General features: G+C 43.8%; 1 protein-coding gene across 4 annotated transcripts; it reads left to right on the top strand.

Annotated features, from left to right (window-relative positions):
- The first annotated feature begins 217 nt into the window (after positions 1-217).
- On the top strand, positions 218-20,768 carry LOC119027075 (B-cell scaffold protein with ankyrin repeats-like). Of its 4 annotated transcripts, none has more exons than XM_037111913.1 (16): positions 218-327; positions 608-1,003; positions 3,301-3,437; positions 3,537-3,675; positions 3,789-3,931; positions 5,305-5,419; positions 6,217-6,413; positions 13,273-13,336; positions 13,597-13,815; positions 16,046-16,108; positions 17,180-17,328; positions 19,535-19,601; positions 19,736-19,765; positions 20,007-20,083; positions 20,307-20,338; positions 20,417-20,768. In XM_037111913.1, the coding sequence occupies exons 1-15, from the start codon at positions 315-317 to the stop codon at positions 20,334-20,336; spliced, it is 1,839 nt and encodes a 612-aa protein (XP_036967808.1). In that variant the 5' UTR covers positions 218-314; the 3' UTR covers positions 20,337-20,338; positions 20,417-20,768. The 4 variants fall into 4 exon arrangements, with proteins under 4 accessions (XP_036967808.1, XP_036967807.1, XP_036967810.1 ...); XM_037111912.1 differs by having other exon boundaries at positions 3,513-3,675; XM_037111915.1 differs by lacking the exons at positions 218-327; positions 608-1,003 and adding an exon at positions 1,991-2,247 and having other exon boundaries at positions 3,513-3,675.
- The last annotated feature ends 204 nt before the right edge of the window (positions 20,769-20,972 follow it).

Raw genomic sequence — 20,972 nt, 5'->3', positions numbered from 1 at the left:
GAGTGAATTACATGGAATAGCTTCCATTCAGCTTCTGTTGGACTACATTTTTATTTTGTCTTTTTTCTTGTTTTGTTTTTTGTTCTGGTTTCTTTTTAAAAACCTTAAGTCCAAGCTTCTTCCTTGTCGCCTGAGTGAAGAGTAGGCTTTATGTTCACTTCAATAAATATATATTTAAAAACGGAATGGTGTCATTTCTCTGTCTACTTTGGCGTAGCAGGAAACTCCCTCTTATCTGAGCTCCTCCCGACAATAGCCGGGCTGTTTTCCATGTCACTGTGAAGTGAGACCTGGAGACAAACACAACGATAACCATGAACCAGACAGGTGAGCTGTTTTCTGTTGCTTTGCATTATTTATTCAGTATATTCGTTACAACGTACATTATTGCCGGACTAATGAAACATGATTAATTGTTTTAATATGGGAGTGTTTCTGATTTATGGCTGTGTGAAAGGCTCAGAGCAACATTTAGGTTGATATTGGAAGTGTTGGTTTTGGCTGTTTCTTTCCTTCTTGTATGAATAAATCTTTAGCTGCCTAGATGCCTGATTTAACTAGTGGAGACATGATACTGATTTTAAAGAAAAGGCCCTTTTCCTTGCAGTCGAGGAGCTGTTAATCATCTATGAGACCGAGGCAGAGCAATGGGCCACCTACCTGCACTCAGTCTTCACCGGCCCGATGTCAGAGGCCGGGATCTGCTGCTACGACATCACCACGGTGTCCAGCCGGCGGGACGACTTCCTCCGGCTGGCCCGCTACACCTGCAAGCTCCTGATCCTTTCCAAGGGCATGCTGGAGGGGATGTGCCAGATGAGGCGCTTCTTCCTGGCCCGTGTTCTGAGTCCGGCGGCTCATGTGGTGGTGCTGCTGTGCGGGGTGGAGAGCCTGACGCCCCTGCTGGAGCTGGTGCCTCTGAACGGGGACGAGTGCCTGCAGATCTCCAGTGAACAGGATGCTCAGGAGTACCTGTCCACTGTGACGGACATTGTGAAGAAAGGTAGGGCTCATTTTGATGCTGCTGTAATCTAGATCATGCTTTGGCAGGGTCTGCCACATTTAAACAAAGTAAATCATTATGAAACTGTGTCAGTTTCTTTATTCAGTCATGAAAAACAAAGAGTTTGTTTATTTCGTCTATTAAGACATAAAAATTCACTCTGAAGATCTTAATCTTCTGATTATAACGTCTTCCAAAACTACAGAGTCCACCTTTAATTATCATCATAATAAAGAATACATGTTATGTTATTGGAGTTAGATGGCACTGACTGACCATGATCGGTTTTAAAATAAGCAATATATCTCTCAGCCTTCTTAATTAGCACATTTTAATGCATGTCAGTAAAGTCAGCCAGTCTCATGATCCCAGAACACAATCACTCTGTTCCACATCCTTCCTTGAGGAAAACGTCCACGTGGCCTTTCTGTTCCCGCTGCCATGAACACGAGGGGAAAAAGAATGCTCATTATTTGTGAGAATGCCGAGCAGCAGCTTGGAAACCTGTTTACTGACTCTTGTGTGCGCTGAAGATTTGACATCCAATATATTTTTTTTTAGCACCGGCTGCAGAGACGCCATCGGTGCACCTCCTGCATGTCCTCATCTGCCCATCTGACAATTATCCTCCTGCCTCCTTCCCTGTTTTTCCTAATTGCACTATTTGTATGAAATCATAAAGCGGAGGAAGAGGGCTTGTATTTAAACAGGTGTGTGTGAGCAGGAGGAACAGCTCATGCAAATAGCCCCAGTCTTTCCTCTTTGGTTACCGCTGACTACTCATCACGAGCCATGCAAATTCAAGTGCACTCTGCACTCACTTCATTGCACTGATACAGTGAAGTGGTTCAGGCCAGGATCCCACGGACAGTTATATTTTAACCCAGAAGTACCTCCCTATTCATACAGGAGGATGCTGTTTGTTTGTCAGCACGGAGGCAACAGACATGTAGGTGTCTGATGAGCTGTAGTGTATATTATGGAAGAAAGTGCACTTCATGATTGGTTTCTCTATTAACATGAAAAGAAAAAGACCTCCCATGTGTTTACTTTCTATTTGAATCGCTCTAAATGTCATACAGAGAGACTTTTTTAATTTAAAGTTAACCTCATCCAGTTTAAATGACAGAACGAAGATTTTATATTGCTGTGCAAAGGGGCTCTTTGGTGGTGGTGCGTTGGTGTGCTGAGCTAAAGGTGTGCTAACATGCTCACTGACAATGTTAGCATGCTAGCGGGTTTAAGTAGGTGTGTTTGACAATGTTATCGTGATATAGGAAAGTATAATGTTGACCTTTTTCACTTACTTCAGTTTGTTAGCATGCTAATATTTACTAGTTAATGATATTGCTAACATGCTAGCAGGTATAAGGAAGTCTATTTGACAATGTTATCATGCTATAGGAAGGTGTAATGTTTAGTTTAGTTTGGTTTATTAGCATGCTAATACCTGCAGGTTTATGACAATATATACATGATAGCAGGTTTAAGCAAGTGTGTTTGACAATGTTATGCTATAGGAAGGTGTAATGTTACCTTTTTCATCAACTTACTTTTTACTTTAGCATGTTAATACTTGCTAGTTAATGGCAATGCTAACATGCTACATAATAGTTATATGAAGTTATGTTTGGCAATGTTATGCTGTAAGAAAGTGTAATGTTTTACCCTTTTTACCATCTCACTTCTGTTTGTCATCATTATTTGCTGGTTGGTGCACCTAATGGGGATTTTGTTTTGGTGATATATGTTTTTAGCTTAGCAGCTACAGAAACGATTTCAGTTTAAAGTGTGTTAGCAACATCTTTTTAAAAAATTCTTGACCATGTGACCTCTGGATTACACTGGACAAGCTGTATGGATAATTTTTATGCTTTATGCTTTTGTTTTTTTCACATCTTAAAACACTCCTCACCTACTTCAGGTTTTTAGGGGAACGCTACAGTGTTGTTCTGCTCTGAAGCTCCAGATACACCTGACTTCACATCGGCATGTGGATGAGTAGATAATGGCTGAATTCCAGCCTGAATTCTTAAAATTTATAGCACGATCATTGTTGATATTAATTTCGATTCCCAAAGCCAGTACAAGTCAAACTTTGGGGACCATGAATGTCTGTTCAAACTTTCTTGGCTTTCTGTTGGCGAGACATTTCAGTCTGGACCGAAGTGACCGACACTGTCATCCCTACAGCTAGCTGTTAGCATGGCTAAGAATGCACCTGTGGCATCTGAAACCCAGTTTGTAGACCACTGGTGCATAATTCAATATGAAGTTTGGTGTCCCATCTCTCGCAGGTTTGTCGGCCTCAGCAGTAAACGTCAACCCATTGGCACGTAAACCATCAGGATCAGAGCAAAAGGCAGAACAAATGCAGTCAGCTGGAGCCCACAGATCCAGCACGGTGGTGGTTCCATCCAGGGTTCCATGCGGGGTGAGACACTCATCTAGTCAGTCATAAGCCATTTCTTTTTTCCACAAAGCATCCCTTACATTGATTACACTGCAGTTCACTGTGCTGTCTGTTTGGCAGAGCTCTACGGAGGTGTTCATTCTTTTGAGAAACGAGGCGGCTGGCAGCGATGCCAAGGTTGAGTTCACCGGTGAGAATCAGATGCTGAGAGTGAAGCCTGCGCGCTGGAACGAGCGGATCCTGTGTGTCAACGCACCAGGTGAACAGCATGAGAAGAAACAACGAGTGTGTGATCAACACAATACAAAACACAATGAAATCTGTAGTCTTGAATCTTGACCGTGTGCAGTTTCCGTATTTGTTTTATTGCAGATTTTCCAGCAGGGAATGTTAAAGTGACTGTATATAGCAATGGAGTGCCACTGAGCAAGGCACAGCTGCAGTACTACAGCAACATGGAGGAAGTGTCCTGCCTTCTGGCGAGGGCGGTGGACCCTGTGGATTTCATGTGTCAGGTAAAGAATTTAAAAAGCTCTTCCTCACATTGTTAGCATTGTTAGCATGCTAGCTGCGTAACAAACATGCCTGCTGGTTCACACCTCTTATTTGTTACCGTGCAGTACTGATGCTAGAGGACGCTCCATGTGTTTATTCCTCATGACCGGATGGTGTTTGAGTCTCTAACACCAGGAGGTGTGTTTCATAAATTACTCAGAGTAAACCACGCATAACAAAACTGAGTGGAAATGAAGTGTAAAATGGGGAATTCCACACTTTTCACAGCTAAAGATTGCTCACTAGTGTTTTCTGTGGCTGCAGAGGAGCTTTGTCAAGTCTGAGAAAATAACCTTTATGATGTCAGCAGGGTTTTTTCTTTTGGCTTTACATCTAAATGGCTTCATTACACAGTGCTGCAGGGATGACATATCGATAGCTTCGATAGGATTTTGGAATATCGCCTCCATTGCAAATACAAGTTTATGGTAGTTGCAAGTTTTGTTCAGAAAGATAATATTCACAATATTTGTGATAATCAAGGCGTAAATTAAACTGGCGGAAAGTAAAAAGCTAATAAATGTGTGTGAGTTGCATTATGGGAAATGTAGGCTTGTGTGTGTGTTTTTTTTAGCTCAGCCCATAACAAACCAAAACGTCATGAAGTCTCTATCTCGGCTGCTTGGATTTGGTTTGTTAAGACTAGAAGATGAATTGTAATACAGAGCTATTATTTATATGGAAGTAGCAGTGAATATTCTTTAGAAGTTAAACTTCTAACTTCTTGCAATTATGCTATAATAACTCTATCAATCATTAATTTTGTAATGTAGGAAAGACATTTAAATGCTGTGCTATTCTCTCCCCCTTCAATAAAAGTAACTCTTCTGAGGCACTCTGAATGTGTTATATTACTTAGTGACTCATCGTTATGCAACACCAGTTATAGAAAATTGTCAATTGCTGCCCCAAAACACTGCTCATAATTGATCACTCTGAGCCGTAAGAGGCAGGAAGGGAAGATAAAGTGAATCAGCTCCTCTCTGCTGATGTTTGTGTGCGTCTCCTCTCTGGAAATGAAGAGACGGCCGGTTTCAGCCTCCTTTTGCCCACCAACACTTGATTTGATTAGGGGTCTCTTTTGCTGAGGAGGCAAAGTTGAGCGATGCCAAAAGAAGAATTTGGCAGGAGGATTCGAAAGTGAAAGTCTGCAGTGGTACGCCGGGCCTCTGATGTGTGCGGTTATATTCGAGTTGGCATCTTTATTGTGCCTCTATAGGCTGTAAATTGAAACTTGAATTGACCAGTTTTTCTTCGCAGCCTCGCCTCAGAAAAATGATTCCAAGATGTCGGTCTGCCTGTGAAGTGAAGTGTCCGTCTCTCTGGGTTCCAGGCTCTTCAGGAGTCCTCTGTGGAGGGGCTGGATCAGAAGTTGACCTCCATGCTGTTGGAGGGGATGCCCACCGGAGGCTTCCAGGGACTGCAGTGTGAAAACACACCTAGAGGAGGTAAAGATCTCACCAGCCTGGTATAAACTCCTTTGGGATCTGATTTGGACATTCAACAACCTTTAGAGAAAAGTTGAAAGAAAATGTTTCTGTCCCTCCTGGAATCATCGAACGTTAGAAACATGTGATAAGAACATGCACAGAAGTCATTTATATATAAATAATCACATTAAGGATTTAACTGGTGATTAAACTCTTATATTTATCTGCTGAGTGGACTGTCAGAGGTTTACGCTGCCTCTCCGATCTGCTAGCTATTGTTGTTCAAGGTCATTATTAATTGAAATGATGCCTTGTTTAAAATAGACACCAGCAGTATTTATACAACTGCCTTACTGCCACAGTCTGCCCATGTAATATGATTGAACAAACTCCTCGCAGTCGGAATGTGTTCCTGTTGCATGATGCACATTATCCACCGTGACAAGAAAGCCCTCTATTACTTCTGTGCTCATTATGTGGCAGATTGATAACTTCATCAGCGGCTGAGATTGATCCTTAACTCGGCTAAAAAGGGCACAGGGAAATGTTTCCATGACAAAGAGGTCAATAAGTGCCTCCAAGCTGTCTTTCCTCCACTCTGCTGATTGCGTTCGATTGCTCACATTGCATCGGGTCTACTTCAGGTTGTCACCTGTAGAGGAAGTAATGTAAGTGGTGCATTCTCCGCTGTCACGGAGAATTACGAGCACAAGCGCACAGTTGTTCATTCTCAGGCCTTTACAAGACTTAGTCGATTTCTGAAAAATGTTTGTTTTTCTCCAACCTGATCAAAACTGTCCAATTATCCACATCAGAGCTCCATCATGCAGACGTACCGTCACTCCTCCACTTCGCTGCCCAGTATGGATTCACGAGCGTCTCCAGCCTGCTGCTGCAGTGTCCAGGTGCTGAGCGAGCGCTGCGCACCGCCAACCGCCACGGCCAGACTCCCACCGACATCGCCAAGAGTCACGGCCACGCAGAGCTTCACGTCTTACTGAGGGAAACACTGGTAACTACTTCATATTCACTCACTCCATCCACTCCTCCTGTTCCCGGCTGTCATTTTCACCTCGCTGCAGCTGGAACTCATCTGTGCTTCAGAATATTGCTCTGGCTTTATTGACCCCTCATTCACTGACGACCTTTCTCAAAATGCCAATCTCTGATGACGGCGTCTCCATGTCCAGTGATTTGTGAGCTAATTAAAAACCACCCAATGACATTATTCGTCCGTCTCGTGGTGGCTGGGTGTGGTGTCAGCTGAATGGATTTCCCCAGCTGTCAGTTACCTGCTGGCAGCCGAGGAGAGCAAACCAAACACCAGAGGAGGCTCTTACTGACACCAGCACAGTGTTAGGACCGTGAGCGAGTGGTGCGTTATCAATAATGAACAGAGTGGAGAGGACAGGCAGGTGGAGAGCAGGGAGGGCGACCTGTATGTTCACCTCCCTCCCCCCTAACCAGCGTCTCTTCATCCAGCTCATCCTGATAGTGTTTGGCCTGCGAGGTTCCTAATGGAAACACCCCCACAGAGATCAGTACGCCCGTGTTTGTCCATGCATGCACAATAGCTCACAGCGTAGGTCGTCTGCATACAGTCAGACAATTAGCGCAGCCCCTAATGACGAGGTTTTCCCGGCGTAATGGCTGCCATTATCCCGTGTTAATATGAAGAGGCTCTCTTCCCGCTCAGCCTCCCGTCTCTCTGTCACACCAGAGCAGCACGTTCCCTGCAAGCCATATTTTAACAGATCTGTTCCGTGCATGCGTATCCCTTTATTTAATACACCTGGAGGACACTAGCATAATTTCATTAGCCGGTAGGAACATTATCATCATGAAAAAGACATGATGCACCCAGTGATGCTGCCAAGATGGGAGGTTGAAAACACCACGTCATCTCTGCAGATACTCACCAAATATTACAGGTGCACACAATGGAAGACACAAATGAGTATATTTGCAGTCCCTCTGATCCTGCCTGTGTATATTTGAATTGAGCGATGCCACAAAGAGTCATCTGTGTAAAGACGACAGTGTTTCTGGAGACAGTTGTCCTCGGCTGCCGTAGCTCCTGCTGAGTACAAGTTCCTGCTGATGTCCTGATGAGATGATAATAAAGTCTCAGAAGTATTTATCTTTCCATCACTGGATAAACAAGCTGCTGTCAGAGGTAAATAAGGTCCCCAGAACACTGTTTGAGGCTAGAAAGGTGGCAGGGTCTGCCACACGTAAACGAAGTAAAACAGTATGAAATCGTGTTTCTTTAGTTTGTTTCAGGGTGGGAAGTTTGAGTCTTGTGCTGCTGTGTTCGAGGCTGCAAGTCGTCTAAATGTCTGACAAATGATCATCTCACTGCTTCCTGATTGATTAGCAGCTGTAAAGACAATAAACACTTTAATCCGGAGGGACGTCGGATCATATTTCAATGTTCAAACGATCAGCTTCCATCAGACTACAGCTCATGTTAGCATTAACCTCACATTCTACAACATTACCGTGTGATACGATGATGTTTTCAGACGTAAATTATCTCAGAAATATCAGAAAATGGCCACCATGTGAGCAAGGTCTATGTGAGGTTATTTGCAAGTTTGTTGTTCGGCCAAAACTAACTTCCTGGAGTCCGGTCATCGCTGTGAAGCTGCCAGGCAGCCAAGGGAGACTCCAGGAAGTCTGTGGTCCCGGCCAGGAAATAGTCTGGCATGAAAATCCCGTCAAACAGCAACAAAAATTTGCTTTTTATATGGATTATGCAAACCAGATATAAATTCACACATCACTGATTAATGTTGTATTAAATAACATTAATCGGTGATGTGTTCTCTGATATAGCTCTCTGCGAGAAAGCAAGTACACTAGTTCGCCAAATTTTATAAATACAGCCAAGCAAATAGGCTCAGCGTCTCAGTGCAAGTGTAAAGTGATATGCCATACATCTAAAAAACAAACAAGCCAACAAACTAACATGCACAAAGTTTTAAATAAAGTGTCTGGGTGTTTCAGTAAAGCATCAAACTCCAACAACTCCTCTCTTATTCCCACATGCAAAAAACTGGGACGAGATGCTCATTTCTTGTTTCTCAGCGGACGCCATTATCCCTCCACACCAGAGATCCTTGACTGATGGCTCATTTTAGAGGAGTTAGGCCATCGTATGCTTGAGCTCATCGTAACTTCTGGATATACAATCTGAACCTGCAAGGTAACGAGTAACTAGACCATGAAAAGGAGTTAAAAGTGTCTCTGGGATGTAAAAGGCACGTTGTTTTATGTATTGGACATACTTCAGAATTACGGTCAAATACAAAACTCGAGAAAATGAAACTGAATCTCCAAACCTGGAAAAATAAACTCAAAGTGAGATCGAAACTACAGCTTTTTGTGATTTGGGTAAACTGATCCTTTAAAGCTGCTGAATGTGTTACAGCAGCATGACGCTCCTTCGTTCATGTAGTGTTCTCGGCTGTTATCTCCCGTCTCCCCTCGCAGTGCTAACAACTCTCAACTTTGTCTGATTGCTCAGATGGATCAACCTATAGAGGATTCCCCCCTCAGGGGAAATTTAGACACTCCAGCAGCTGTTGCAAATGTATTTATCCCCCTGGCAACACGGCTAATTGAGAGCGACTGCAGATGGAGCGAGGTTTGATCAGACTGCTCTCACGACTCAAAGTGCTCGCTGTGACAATGCACAGAGTGAGCCGGGCCGACGGGGGAGCGTGGAGTCCAGCAGAGGTCTGCCAACAGGGACCTCCACAAGCCTACATGCAACAGGACAGACAGACTCAACACTCAAGTTTTCCTGAAGGGTAATTAAAATGCAGCGTGACAGATACGTGCACGTGCAGCAGAGGATGAGGGGTGGGGTTCCTTCTTGCTCCTTTTAACGCAAAGCAGTTTGATTAACTCATCTGCAGCGTTTCCCCCCCACCTCCAATTAATCAGCCCATGATGCATCAGTGGGCCGGGCGTCAGGGCAGCAGCACTCTGTCAATAACTCCGAGACGGATCGGTCCCCAGCTTCATACACAGGCTGAATCACTCACAGGGCCTGCGTCAGATCCACTAGTCTGCCCTGGCACCGCACTTCTTTGTTAATTAGCTGTGAACTGCTCCAGAGGGGAAAGTTGAATTATTCAGGGAGAGCATAACGAGAATACAAATATAGAAAACGCTCCGCAGTTAGCCGCGATGTTTATGTCCTCACGCGGCAGTATTGTGCCTGCTCATGGTAATTACCAACACAAACACACACATTGTCCTTATTTAATATTTTAATACTGGGTCACAAATTTGGCTGAGTGTCACTTGGCATTTAGATGGACTCTGCGCCCCGACCAAGATTTGACTGTGTGCTCTCAGAGGCAGAGCACAGCTCGATAAATACAAATGAGGCTGACGCTGTACGGTCCTCAAAGACTACAAAGAGTATTTATGTGCTGTGTTGGACAGTAGCACACTCCTATCCAAATGCAGGACAACCAAATTAGGGGACATCCTGCACCTGATCTCAGGGATTTGTTGATCTGCCTGGCCTTACTTTGCATGTCATGTTTAGTTGGTCAGTAATGGCATAATCATTAGCCACACGCTCCAATTTGATTATCATTTGAATGATACGGCCGTCCTCTTTGCTTACATCCTGCAGACTACACATACCAGTTTTTAGCTCCATCAGAGATGACAGCATTAGTGCAGACCTCTGACTGTGACACATGGATGATGCTTCTGTGCCTTGAAGTGCAAAAAGAAGTCTGATGGTATATAAGCTTATGAGAAAATGACCTTATTTCTCACTTGATTTATTACCTCATTAAGCAGCTTCCTTCTGATTTTACAGTCTCGATCTGTAGTTTCAAGAGTGCAGCCACCTTGTTACTGACGAGCTGCTGCACGGTTTGTTTCTTAAACAGATCCAGTCAGGTTAGAGGTGAGGCAACTTCTAGCTGTAACGCCACATGCAAGGCTTCAAAATGGCAGCCCACAAATCAGTGAGTGGCAGACAGCTGGGTTTAGACCTGATCCAGACTGATTTATAATTATTGGATGGATTAAAGATGCGTGCAGATATTCATGGTCCCCAGAAGACACAGCCTGCAGACTGACTTCTCATCGTCTGCCACCAGCTCAGCAGTGCTTTTGCTCCTTTCACCAATACAGAAGTCACTAGTTTTAACCTCTCGAGCCGTTCCTCCTCACTTCAGCAGATCAGGAAACCCGCAGACCTCTTTGGACGCATTGCAAATCATCTGATGTGATGCTGCTACTCAGCCGATCAAATCTGTGCATTCGGACCAGCACCGGCCACTCGAGTCAGACACACACACAGATGAGAGACAACGACCAGAAAAATAAGTGAGTCAGAGAAGAAGTATGTCACATGGCTCGCTCTAAAACAAAAAGAGAGGAGTGGACAACGAAAACACAGCTTTTAATCAAGAATGGACTCATATGTTCCGAGGCTGCGGTGATTATTATAAGCGGGGACGTGAAGCGCCTTCGCTTTTCAGTCTCTCGAGCAAACACTCAAATCCAGAGCACAGATAACAGAGGCAGCTTTCTCCACCATGGACATTATTAAAGCTAAACATCGAGAGAGAGAGAGAGAGAGACCAACACTCGGGTAAACGGATTTGCCGTCACGGATTTGTTGACCACATACACGGTGATACAACCACATGGCTACTTCATACATATGGCTGAATCATAATGTGAGTTAGATATTTTGACGTTCTGGACCTTTGATCAGGACATTTATCTCTAACTGGAGCTCTCTGAATTATAGTTGCTCTGAAATATGATAATGTACATGGTAAAGCTGTTAGTCAGGAGCAACGCTAACGCTGCACCTGCATTATACCATCAGCACGTCGGCATTGCTATCATTAGCATTTAGCTCAAAGCCCATTGAATCTAAAACGGTTTTACAGCAACCAGACTGCTTTACTGTACATTAGCTCTGAGCTAATGTTGGGGAACAAAGGTCAACAATTGAAATTTAGATTCAGGTCAGACTCTGGTCCCTCTGAGCAGCTCCGGGTGTTTGTTCCTCCAGAAGGTGTCGCTCTGCCCCGACTCTGTATGCAGCGTGCAGCACCTGGCGGTTACACCTGGCCCTACACACACAACACAAGTTACAGATTGTGTGTTTCAGTACGTCCTCACAGTGATTCTTCTGATAACAGCCAGAAAACTCTGAAGATAACACTTTCCAGAGTAAATATAGTTTTACAGAAGCGTTGCTTTGGCTGCTGAGCTGACCACTTTTTTTTTTCCGGTAGCCAAAAAATAAGTTGGACAGATTTTATCTGCCGGGCACCAAAGTGACAGGTTCAGTGTTACACTGTGCATTCTGCCATCCTTCAAACACTAAGAGCCGAGACCAGCCAGCCTGTGAATCGACCATTTCAGCCGCTGAAAACAGATTTACACTCCTTATCCTGCTCCGGATTTACCTGAGATTTTTCTCCCTTTAACAAAACCAGCGCCTGCTGTGTTGTCTGAAGCACTGCTGCTGGGGGAAAGTGCGTTTGTCTGGAGCTTGCGCAGCTTCAGACATCTGTAGAATGATTTAGCATTTGCGGTTAGTAAATAAATACCCCTCCTCTGTCCAGGAGCTACCTCTGAAAATACCACACGGTGCTCGAGCGCAGCATCCGACTATTATAATTCAATGTTCAAGCTGTGGTGGTAATTAACCCGTCCTTTCTACCTGTTGGGCCTGTTATGAACCTCCACTGTTAAGTAATGCATTCATGGCAGCCAATAAGTAATTTGCAGTACTTGGAAGAGTGTAATATTGTAATTGAGTCATGAGTGGCTGTGTTGCTTGGAAACTGCACACAGAGCGTGGCGGGTTATATGGAGGATATCTTGATCAAAGTGAGATCCATCTGACGCATCCAGCAGAGATTTGTGGGGTTTTTTGTTGTTGAATTCAGAATCCAACGAGTGTGTTGCTGTTGTTGATGTAATCTGCTTGGATGCAGCACAAGCAGCAGTTTTAAGAGCAAATCCGAGAACCTTTTACCAGCAATTTTCCCCTTTTTACTTTCTGTAAAAATAAATCCCCTCAGGAAGCAGCTTTTCACTGGAAGTTATTTCAACATTAATGACACAGCGCTTCACTTCTTCACGTCTTCGCCTTCCATCAGAAGTTGAAATATGACAGTAGATTAGTATCTGCATCTCAATCTAATCGCAGATGCAGTCTAAACATCAACTCGAGGGTCTGGGATTGCTCACTAAATGATATGTTTAGACTGAAAGGGGAAGATTGTCTGATTTCATAATTACCCTGATCATACCCCCGTCTGTCCCTCAGCGTGCTATTAGCAAACAGGCCGACTGCAGCAGGAAAAAACTGCTTTCCGTTACAGCACACCTCTCTAATTCCTGTTATCACCCTGAAATCGCTTCTTCTTCTTTTTCCTTCTTCTTTTTTCTTTTTTCCTTTTTTTGTGAAGTCCTAACACATGCAGCGAGAAGCCTCATTAAATAATCTGGACATTTGTCACCTCTGACTTGAAAAACACTGAATATTAAAGCAGGATACGGAGGCAGATATCAGCCTATAGAGTGTGACAGCGGTTGGTGGATAGTCATCTTTGAGCTCCGTCGTCGTGTCTTGGAAGGAGGATACAGGTGAGAAAACGAACTGTCAGGTGTGAGAGAGCCAGCCGAGATTCACATTCTGACAGAAAACACACACAAAAAAAGAAACAAAACAAAACTGAAAGAACACTCTCACATGGCAACAACAGATTAGACATTTCCTCCTCTTGTATTTAAATGTGCCTCTGCTGAGCTGTGCCTTTGTGATTTGGCTGGAGCATAAAATGCACCTCTTTGCTCTGTTATTGCAGAATATGTTCGGCTCAGACGAGGACAATGGTGATGCCAGCGTGTACGAAATGATGTGCACCGCAGGTGAGTGAAGGACTGATGGGAAGTGGAAGGAGGACAAAGGGAAGCCGGTAATGGAACTGTGTTGTTGGTGTGTTTTTTTTTTCCTTCCCCCGGCACATCATTACGTCGGGTTGCTGTTCATTTCCGACCACTGAATATTTTCCTCTCGCTGATGGGCACACCATGTAGCGTTGCTTCCGATTAGCTGTGAAATGACAGTATGCAGAAGTTCGTCATGCAGGCACTCAAGCAATAGTACAGTAAACACTTTTGTGCATTAGGGACTCCCAGCACCACAGACGTACAGAGAGAGCAAGGAGGAGGAGAGGATGGAGAGGTGGAGGATGAGGACATCTACGCTCCTCTGGGGGTGAATGATGAGTACGACTCCATCCAAAGCACCGCAAAAGCAGTGGCCATTGCCAATCGCCCACCTGCACCCACACCTCGGCCTGAGAGCACCCAGGTGAAAGAGGACAAAACCCCTTACATCGCTAAAGGTAACCTCTCACTCTGCCGTCGCATCCTTTCTTCCAAAAAAAACACAAAGAGAACTGATGGAGCTGGAGTTGTGTTCAGCGTGTGAAGGGGAGTTTTGGGAGATCATGTGGGAGGGAGGAAGTGCCTGGAATGTGCATTGCCATTGTCAGTGGAGTGCTGCTGAACAGAGCTGAGAGTCTTTTTGATTTTTTTTTTTTTTTTTTTTTTGCGACACAGTTTGTTTTTATCCCATAAACCACAAGAACACGGTCGCTCCCGCTGCAACACAAACAAAGAGTGGAGGGCGCGCACTCCCTGACTGTTCAATATCAGCCGCGTGAATATTTCATGAAGATGAAACATCCAAAAGTGACTGGTGTTATTAAGGCTTATAAATCATTAAAACGGCTGCGACTCCTCTGTTTCATCTTGCAAACATGCACGCATGCATCCACAATTAATTGCCACGCCCACAGATAGTGTTACACTCTGAACACACAAGAGTGACTCTCACTGTGCAACAGGCTGCTGCACCCTCTCCCCCATCACGCAGCTTTTATTGAGCCCGCTCGTATCCAGTCAGCCAACTCTCTGCCCGATGGGACTTACAAAGCAAAAAAAAAAGATTGAGTGAACTCCCTGCATCCCCTCTGTAACAGAGAGGGAACTACCGAGCTGCCATCTGCAACCAATCTTGGCCAGACCAAGGCCAAGTCAGCCAGAATAAGTCATTACACATGTTTTCCATCGTCCTTGTCCCCAGAGCGCACGAGAGAAAAAGGAGAGGGATTTTGAGGTTTCCATCTATTGAGACAGTGGAGCTTCAAACCACACAAGGATCACATTTTGCTGCTCACTCCCACTGCCGCAGTGAAAGATGTGAGAGGAGAGATGAGGCTTGGTGGAGGATTAGGCGAGGAGCCAGTTATTGGAGACCAGCGCACAAGTGGAAATAATGAGGAGTTTCTCTTTTGTTAGGGGCAATGTCTCCAGCTCAATGGGACTGAAACGCTATGAAATGTGATTGAAATCCAATCCTGCAGAGTGGAATTACTGGGCGTGCAAACTACACGGGGAGCAATGTACACACTCCAAAGTAATAGCTGCAGTCACGTGACAGATCCTCCACGGTCCTCCACTCAGTTTCACTCTGGATGGAGCCATAAAGCCCGGCCTGTGTTATTATGAGCGAGGCAGGGAAAAAAAAAAGGAGGCTGTGTTTGAACATGAAGTGGAAAAGAGAGACACTGTCACGGAGGAAGAAGCGGTCAGAGGTGGGATTATCTCGCAGGGTGTGGATGTTGAATTCTAATCCAGCGTCAGTTGCACAGCCGCAGCTCCACCGTCTCTGACAGCCAAACAGTGCAGCCTTTCATTCTGAGAGCTCACCACCAAACCAACAGCATCATCCAGGGGCGTCTAATTCAACCCAGAGCTCAGTGTGTGTGTGTGTGTGTGTGTGTGTGTGTGTGTGTGTGTGTGTGTGTGTGTGTGTGTGTGTGTGTGTGTGTGTGTGTGTGTGTGTGTGTGTGTGTGAGAGTCCGAGAGCAGATTTTAACTCCGGGATAACAAATCAGCAGTCTTGCTTTTTCGTAGTCATCAACAGTGTTTTTCTGAACCATCAACAGGAGTATTTTTGTTGTTTTTCACGCTGGTTATTCAGATTTAGATCTCCACAGGTTGGCTGTAAGTTTAGGGTGTGGCGCCATCTTGTGGAACGATTGTTAAAATGCAGGGGCACAAAATATTCTGGAGATCAGTTCCAGCTCACTGTAGGGAACCTGAAATAATAAAATAATATAAAATATTGCTTATTAACTATTTTATTATAAGACACAGAAGTGTCCTTTAATGTCAGTTTGTTATTCAGTTTATTCAGTCAAAGAGAGTTTGTTATTTGGTTTGTTTGGGCGTAAAAGACTTTACTTATTAAAACATTTATTTCATCTTAATGTATATCAATACATGATAATCAATTTGCTGATTGTAGTTTGTCAAATAAGGTGGGTTAGGGTTAGGTGCTCAAAAGTCCCACGTGACTTAAAGGAGACATTGTGCTCATTTTCAGGTACATACGTTTATTTTATATACTGTTGGAATAGATTTACATTCAGTTCTCTCACACTGTCCAATGCTGCACCACTGTATGCTGCATAAATATAAATTATAAAGTAAAAAGTACAGTCAGTGTCAGGCGGAGGTATAAAGTAAGTGTGTGTGATGTTACTGTACGCTGCTCTGTCTTCACAGTGTTCCAGAAGAAGAAGACACCTCAAGGTGACACTGATCTGTATTCACTTCCTACTAAACAAGGTGAGTTTTCTCCTTTTTCTCTGTGATATGAGTCCTGCTGTAGAAGATACATCACTTCATGTCACATTTGAAACAAACTAGAACTAACATGAGGCTGATATATCCTACGAATGACTTTTAACCCTCAAAAACACTCAAAAGTCCTCCTCGTTCCATCACAAGAGGTAGTTTCTGTGACTTTGTAAGATTGTTGGCCATTTATTGATGTTCTTCTTCTAGAAATGTCTTTATTAGACAGAGAAGTCTGGGTCTACTTTCTCAGCATATTAAAGGAGCACTGTGGAGTTTTGGAGATGAAATTAAAACTCAGGGTTTTGATATTTACAATATTAACGGTGTAATAAAACAAACACAGCAGAAGTCGTCACTTTTGTAGCGTGTCAGTAATAAAACCTGAGACAGACTGGCAGTGTCTTCAATGATTCATATGACTTTAAAACCAGCAGACTGTATTTTCTTTACTTTTAACGGCAGGACTTTTACAGCGCCAATGATTTCTGCTGACTTCCCTTTTTACGATGACCTGCTGGGTGTCGAGAAGGTTCTCAGATAATTTGTGTTTTGTTGAGTTGATTAAAATTGTAGCGAACACTGTGATGAAATAAGTCATTGCAGCAGTAATGGGCACACCAACTGTAAAAAAAATAAAATAAAATAAAGAGAGCAGGTAGAACATTTAAACACGTTCGTGCGCCAGGAGACGAAATTAAAGTGTGAAGGAGAGAAAGAGCTGCTGCGTGGAGCACCTACAGAGATACAAAGCCATTTTTCTGCTGCGCCTCACTGCTGGTGACACTGAGTGACAGATCGAAACATCATCACAGTCACCCAGAAAATTACTTACCACCATCACCTCATGACATTACAGATGTGAGGGCTGAAATCACATTACCAGCCAGTCCCCTCTCTGAATGCCATCTGGAGCGGGTTTCCTGCCCTGTCTTTTCTTATTTCTGTCACTCCAAACAGGAGCCAGCAGTCATCTTCTGTTTTCCACTCCTTAGTCAGATTTTTCCAATTTGCCCGAAGCAGCGTATTTTTTGGTTTTAATGCAGTTGTCGTTGGTTGCAGCACGCGGGCGGGAGGACAGCGTCTCCTCCGCCTATGACAGCTTCGTGCCCAACCAGATTCCCGGGCTTCCGCAGAGGACGAAGGCCGGCTCGCTCGCCGTGAACGGGGCCCCGGAGCGGGTTCAGAAGAGGACGGACGCCGTCCAGCAGGTAGGACCATCACACACTGTGACCACACTCATAAACCTATGACCATCTGTTGCTCAGGCCATGCCAACCTGCAGTACAGAGCTACTCACAATAAAGACTGAAGGTACAAGAAAGCGTTCACCTTCATGTGTCATGGAAGCACGAGCTCTGAAGGGCCCAACATCACAGTACAAGGGAAAGTGTGATTGTGGCACATTTTCAGAACCGATAAGAGACTGTGGCTGACTTTCAATCTGGAGGCGGAGCAGGCTGTCCACAAACTGGAAGGTTGTGAGTTTGATTCCCGGCCCAACAGTCTGAGTGTCGAAGCGTCTTGTTGATGCTCCCGGCGGCTCGTCCGTCAGTGTGTGATGATGAACGGTTATTGCTCCTAATGAGCAGGTGGCGCCTCGCGTGGTAGCGTCTGCCACCAGAGTACGACTGTGTGGTGAGCGCTGACTCTGAGCGGTCAGTCAGGCCGGAGGAGTGCTGTATAAATGCAGGACATTAATGCGCCCATTTCCCTGATCAGCCGATGACTCGAGTGTGGATTTTCCGACCTCTCATGATTTATTGATGGAAGCTTTGGCTCGGGTGAATATTAACGTACTGCACAGACTTCCTCAGTTGTAAAGTTGCTCATTAGCTTTTAAGCTGTTCTGTGGAAACAACATCAACAAATCAGGGTTAATGACAATGAATAACTTCTCTAACTACATGGACAGGGCCTGACGATTACAATCCAAAAACTATATTACAGTTTGCATGGGAGCAAAATTAAATATGCAAACTTTCTTACCATCAACCAAAGTTTTACTTTTGTCCCCCATGTGTCTTCATAAGTTTTAGGGTGTTTACTCATATTTTAAGCTTAGTCAGATGCAGCACATCTCTGAGAAGATACCGAGTGGTTAGGAACATAGAAACATCAGCATTACAGGTGTTTTTGAACATACATACGTAAAACTAGTCATTAGTTCATGTTTCTGAACGTATGTGAGGTCATGTTGGAGAGGTTGGACACTCGAGAACGTCCAAGAAAACAAATCTGCAGCAAGTCTTTCACGAAGAAATCCACAGTCCAGTTTCACATCACGTTACAGTCAGCTCACATATGGCCACTAGAAAAGTAAGATGGAGTGTCTTTAAAGAAGGGATTTGTACAATATGGCCAGAAACAACAGTGCTAGTTGTGTTAGAAACATGTATGTGCTGTGCTGCAGAGAGGTTTACTGTAGTTAGCATGCTAACAGGATAGCTCCGCCCCGTCCTGCCTCGTTATAACACTTTGTACCTCAAGAGGCGAGTTTCAGCTGGGAGACGTACAGATGTGAGCGGCTGTTGTTATGTTTCACAAGCTCTCTTAGATTTAGGTGTGAAAACACTGAAGAGAAAAGGAAATATTCCTCTATTTTCATACCCAACAGAAAAATACAAGCCCATGACTTCTGAATTCAGGTTTCTCTCTTGAACTAAGATGAACTTAAAGCTGCTGTCTGGAGTTTTGACTTAACCAGAACATTAAAATGAAACAGCTCCCAGATCAGTCCTACCTGTCTCCTTTCTAAGCTCCGCCCACAGAGGAGGCAGAGCAGGCTTGTAACCATGGTAACAAAGGAAGCCAGATAACCAAGATGTCACATTCAAAATAACACAATAAGCCCTGATTGTTCTGTTTCTGATCAATACAACTAAATCACAGTGTTGAGCGGCTCATGCAGATCACTGCAGATATCCAGAGTAACACACAGTCTTCCTCACATGGCGGTGGGCGGAGCTACCAGGTAATCATCAGCAGGTGCGACATTTCCACCATGCTGCCTTTCTGAAGCATGAGTAACTTTATTTCTCTGAACCAGTTCAACCACTTCAGAGCTACTGAACACAAACTAACATTATTATAACTGCCCGCTCACTTAAAGACACTTTAGCTAACCAGCAGCCATAAACACAAAGCTAAACACCGGAGTTAGCATACAAGCTTTATCTGCTGGACTTGTGAAACAATTGTACAACCTTATGTGGAAGAAGCAGTCGTAAATGTTATTTCCTAAAATATAACTTTGCATATTATAAATGACAATTTTATGTTGTTTGTCATAATCCTCTAATCTAGTCCTTTTATATTTCTGTACAATCATAACAGAATTGATAGAATTCTAGTACTTTGTAAACACTTGATGCTTTGTGTATGTTCAAACTAAAGCACTGATCTTTGTCTCTGCAGGAGAAGTCGAGTCAGAGAACCAGAACCAGCACCGTCAGCAGCAGAGTGGAGGACGACAGCGTCTACGGTAAATATTCCTGCAGCCTGGATGTGCAGGTTAAACTGCTCAGGAGCTTCAACATGAAGACAAATGACACACAGCACAGGACTGACTATCAGACTGTAACTGTAAATGACTTGGAAACTCTTCTCTCCACACAGACAAAATCAACATCGTCCATCACACGCCAAGTGAGTCTTTAAAAATCTCTCTCAGTGAGCGCAGAGAAATCCTGTGTTTGCATGGCTTTGTAGTTCCCCCAGTCCTGCAGAGGCGGGAGTTAATCCCTGGGCAAGTGTTATTTAATCCAGTCCCTCAGAGCCGAGGTTCTGATGTAGCCAGCTTCAGTGGCACTAAACGGAAGTCTTTTATTTTTTCTTCTACCAAACAATTCTGTCGTTCAGCTGTGCCTGTTGGATGATTTCCCTCCAGGTGTGTCTGTGAATGACAGTAAGAGAGGAGGCCAGGCGGCGGAGTCGGATGTTTACAGCAAGCCGCTTAGAGGACACGTAAGTTTACCCACTCTGAGGTTAGCGTGTAGGAAAGGGGCACTGTGAAGTTTTGGGGGAAGACATTTTAAAAAGTAAATATTTCTGAGTTTGTTTTATTACCTCAATAAACTTGAGTGTGAACTTCTTCTCCAACACTACATTGTGCAGCTTTAATATTCAGTTTACATGATTCTGCATGTTATTGGACAGGTGATAAATGTTCCTCTGAATTGTTTTGCAGTCAAAATTATCGAAGGCGGACAAACGGTGAAGGTGAGAATAAAAAGAAAATCTTAAATCTTCATTTTTAAACAGCTTAAATTTATCATGTGTCATTTTTCATCTTGACAGGCTCCGTCACTCAACAAAGACTTTATTCTTCTCCTCTTCTAATCACATCAGTTTTACTCTGTTTAAGGACCTGATATGTAAATACATAATAAGTAATTTTAGTATGATATAATTATTTGTATTTCAAAGTAATAAGAAATGATTTTCCACATTGTTCGTTCAGCTCTGATTACTGAAGTCACTTCTGGTTTAATGAAAAAGTATTCTCATATATAATGTTCCATTTGTGTAACTTCACAATTTACAGTTTCAGTATGATTTCTATCTAATTTTGTAAAATGTCTGTGTGTGTCAGCTAAAATATTTGTTAATCTGAAAATTAAACATTTAAAATAAAGACTGTCTCTTCGAACACTGTGATCAGATTCATTCATGAATCTGGAGGTAAATCATCCAGAAGGTTAAAATACAACGTGTAATAGGTTTTCGCGGTGTTCCAGGGAAAAATGCAATCAATTTCCCAGCCAGTCTTGTCCTGACGAACACTTTCACTTCCTCGCCTCTAGAGGGCGCTCTCCCTCTAAATATGTCCATCACACTCACTGCATGGAGCAAC

Source organism: Acanthopagrus latus, chromosome 10 (assembly GCF_904848185.1).
Source record: "Acanthopagrus latus isolate v.2019 chromosome 10, fAcaLat1.1, whole genome shotgun sequence".
In the NCBI taxonomy this organism is placed as follows: Eukaryota; Metazoa; Chordata; class Actinopteri; order Spariformes; family Sparidae; genus Acanthopagrus; species Acanthopagrus latus.
The sequence above is the reverse complement of the archived record's forward strand: the minus strand, read 5'-3'. Positions and strand labels throughout refer to the sequence as shown.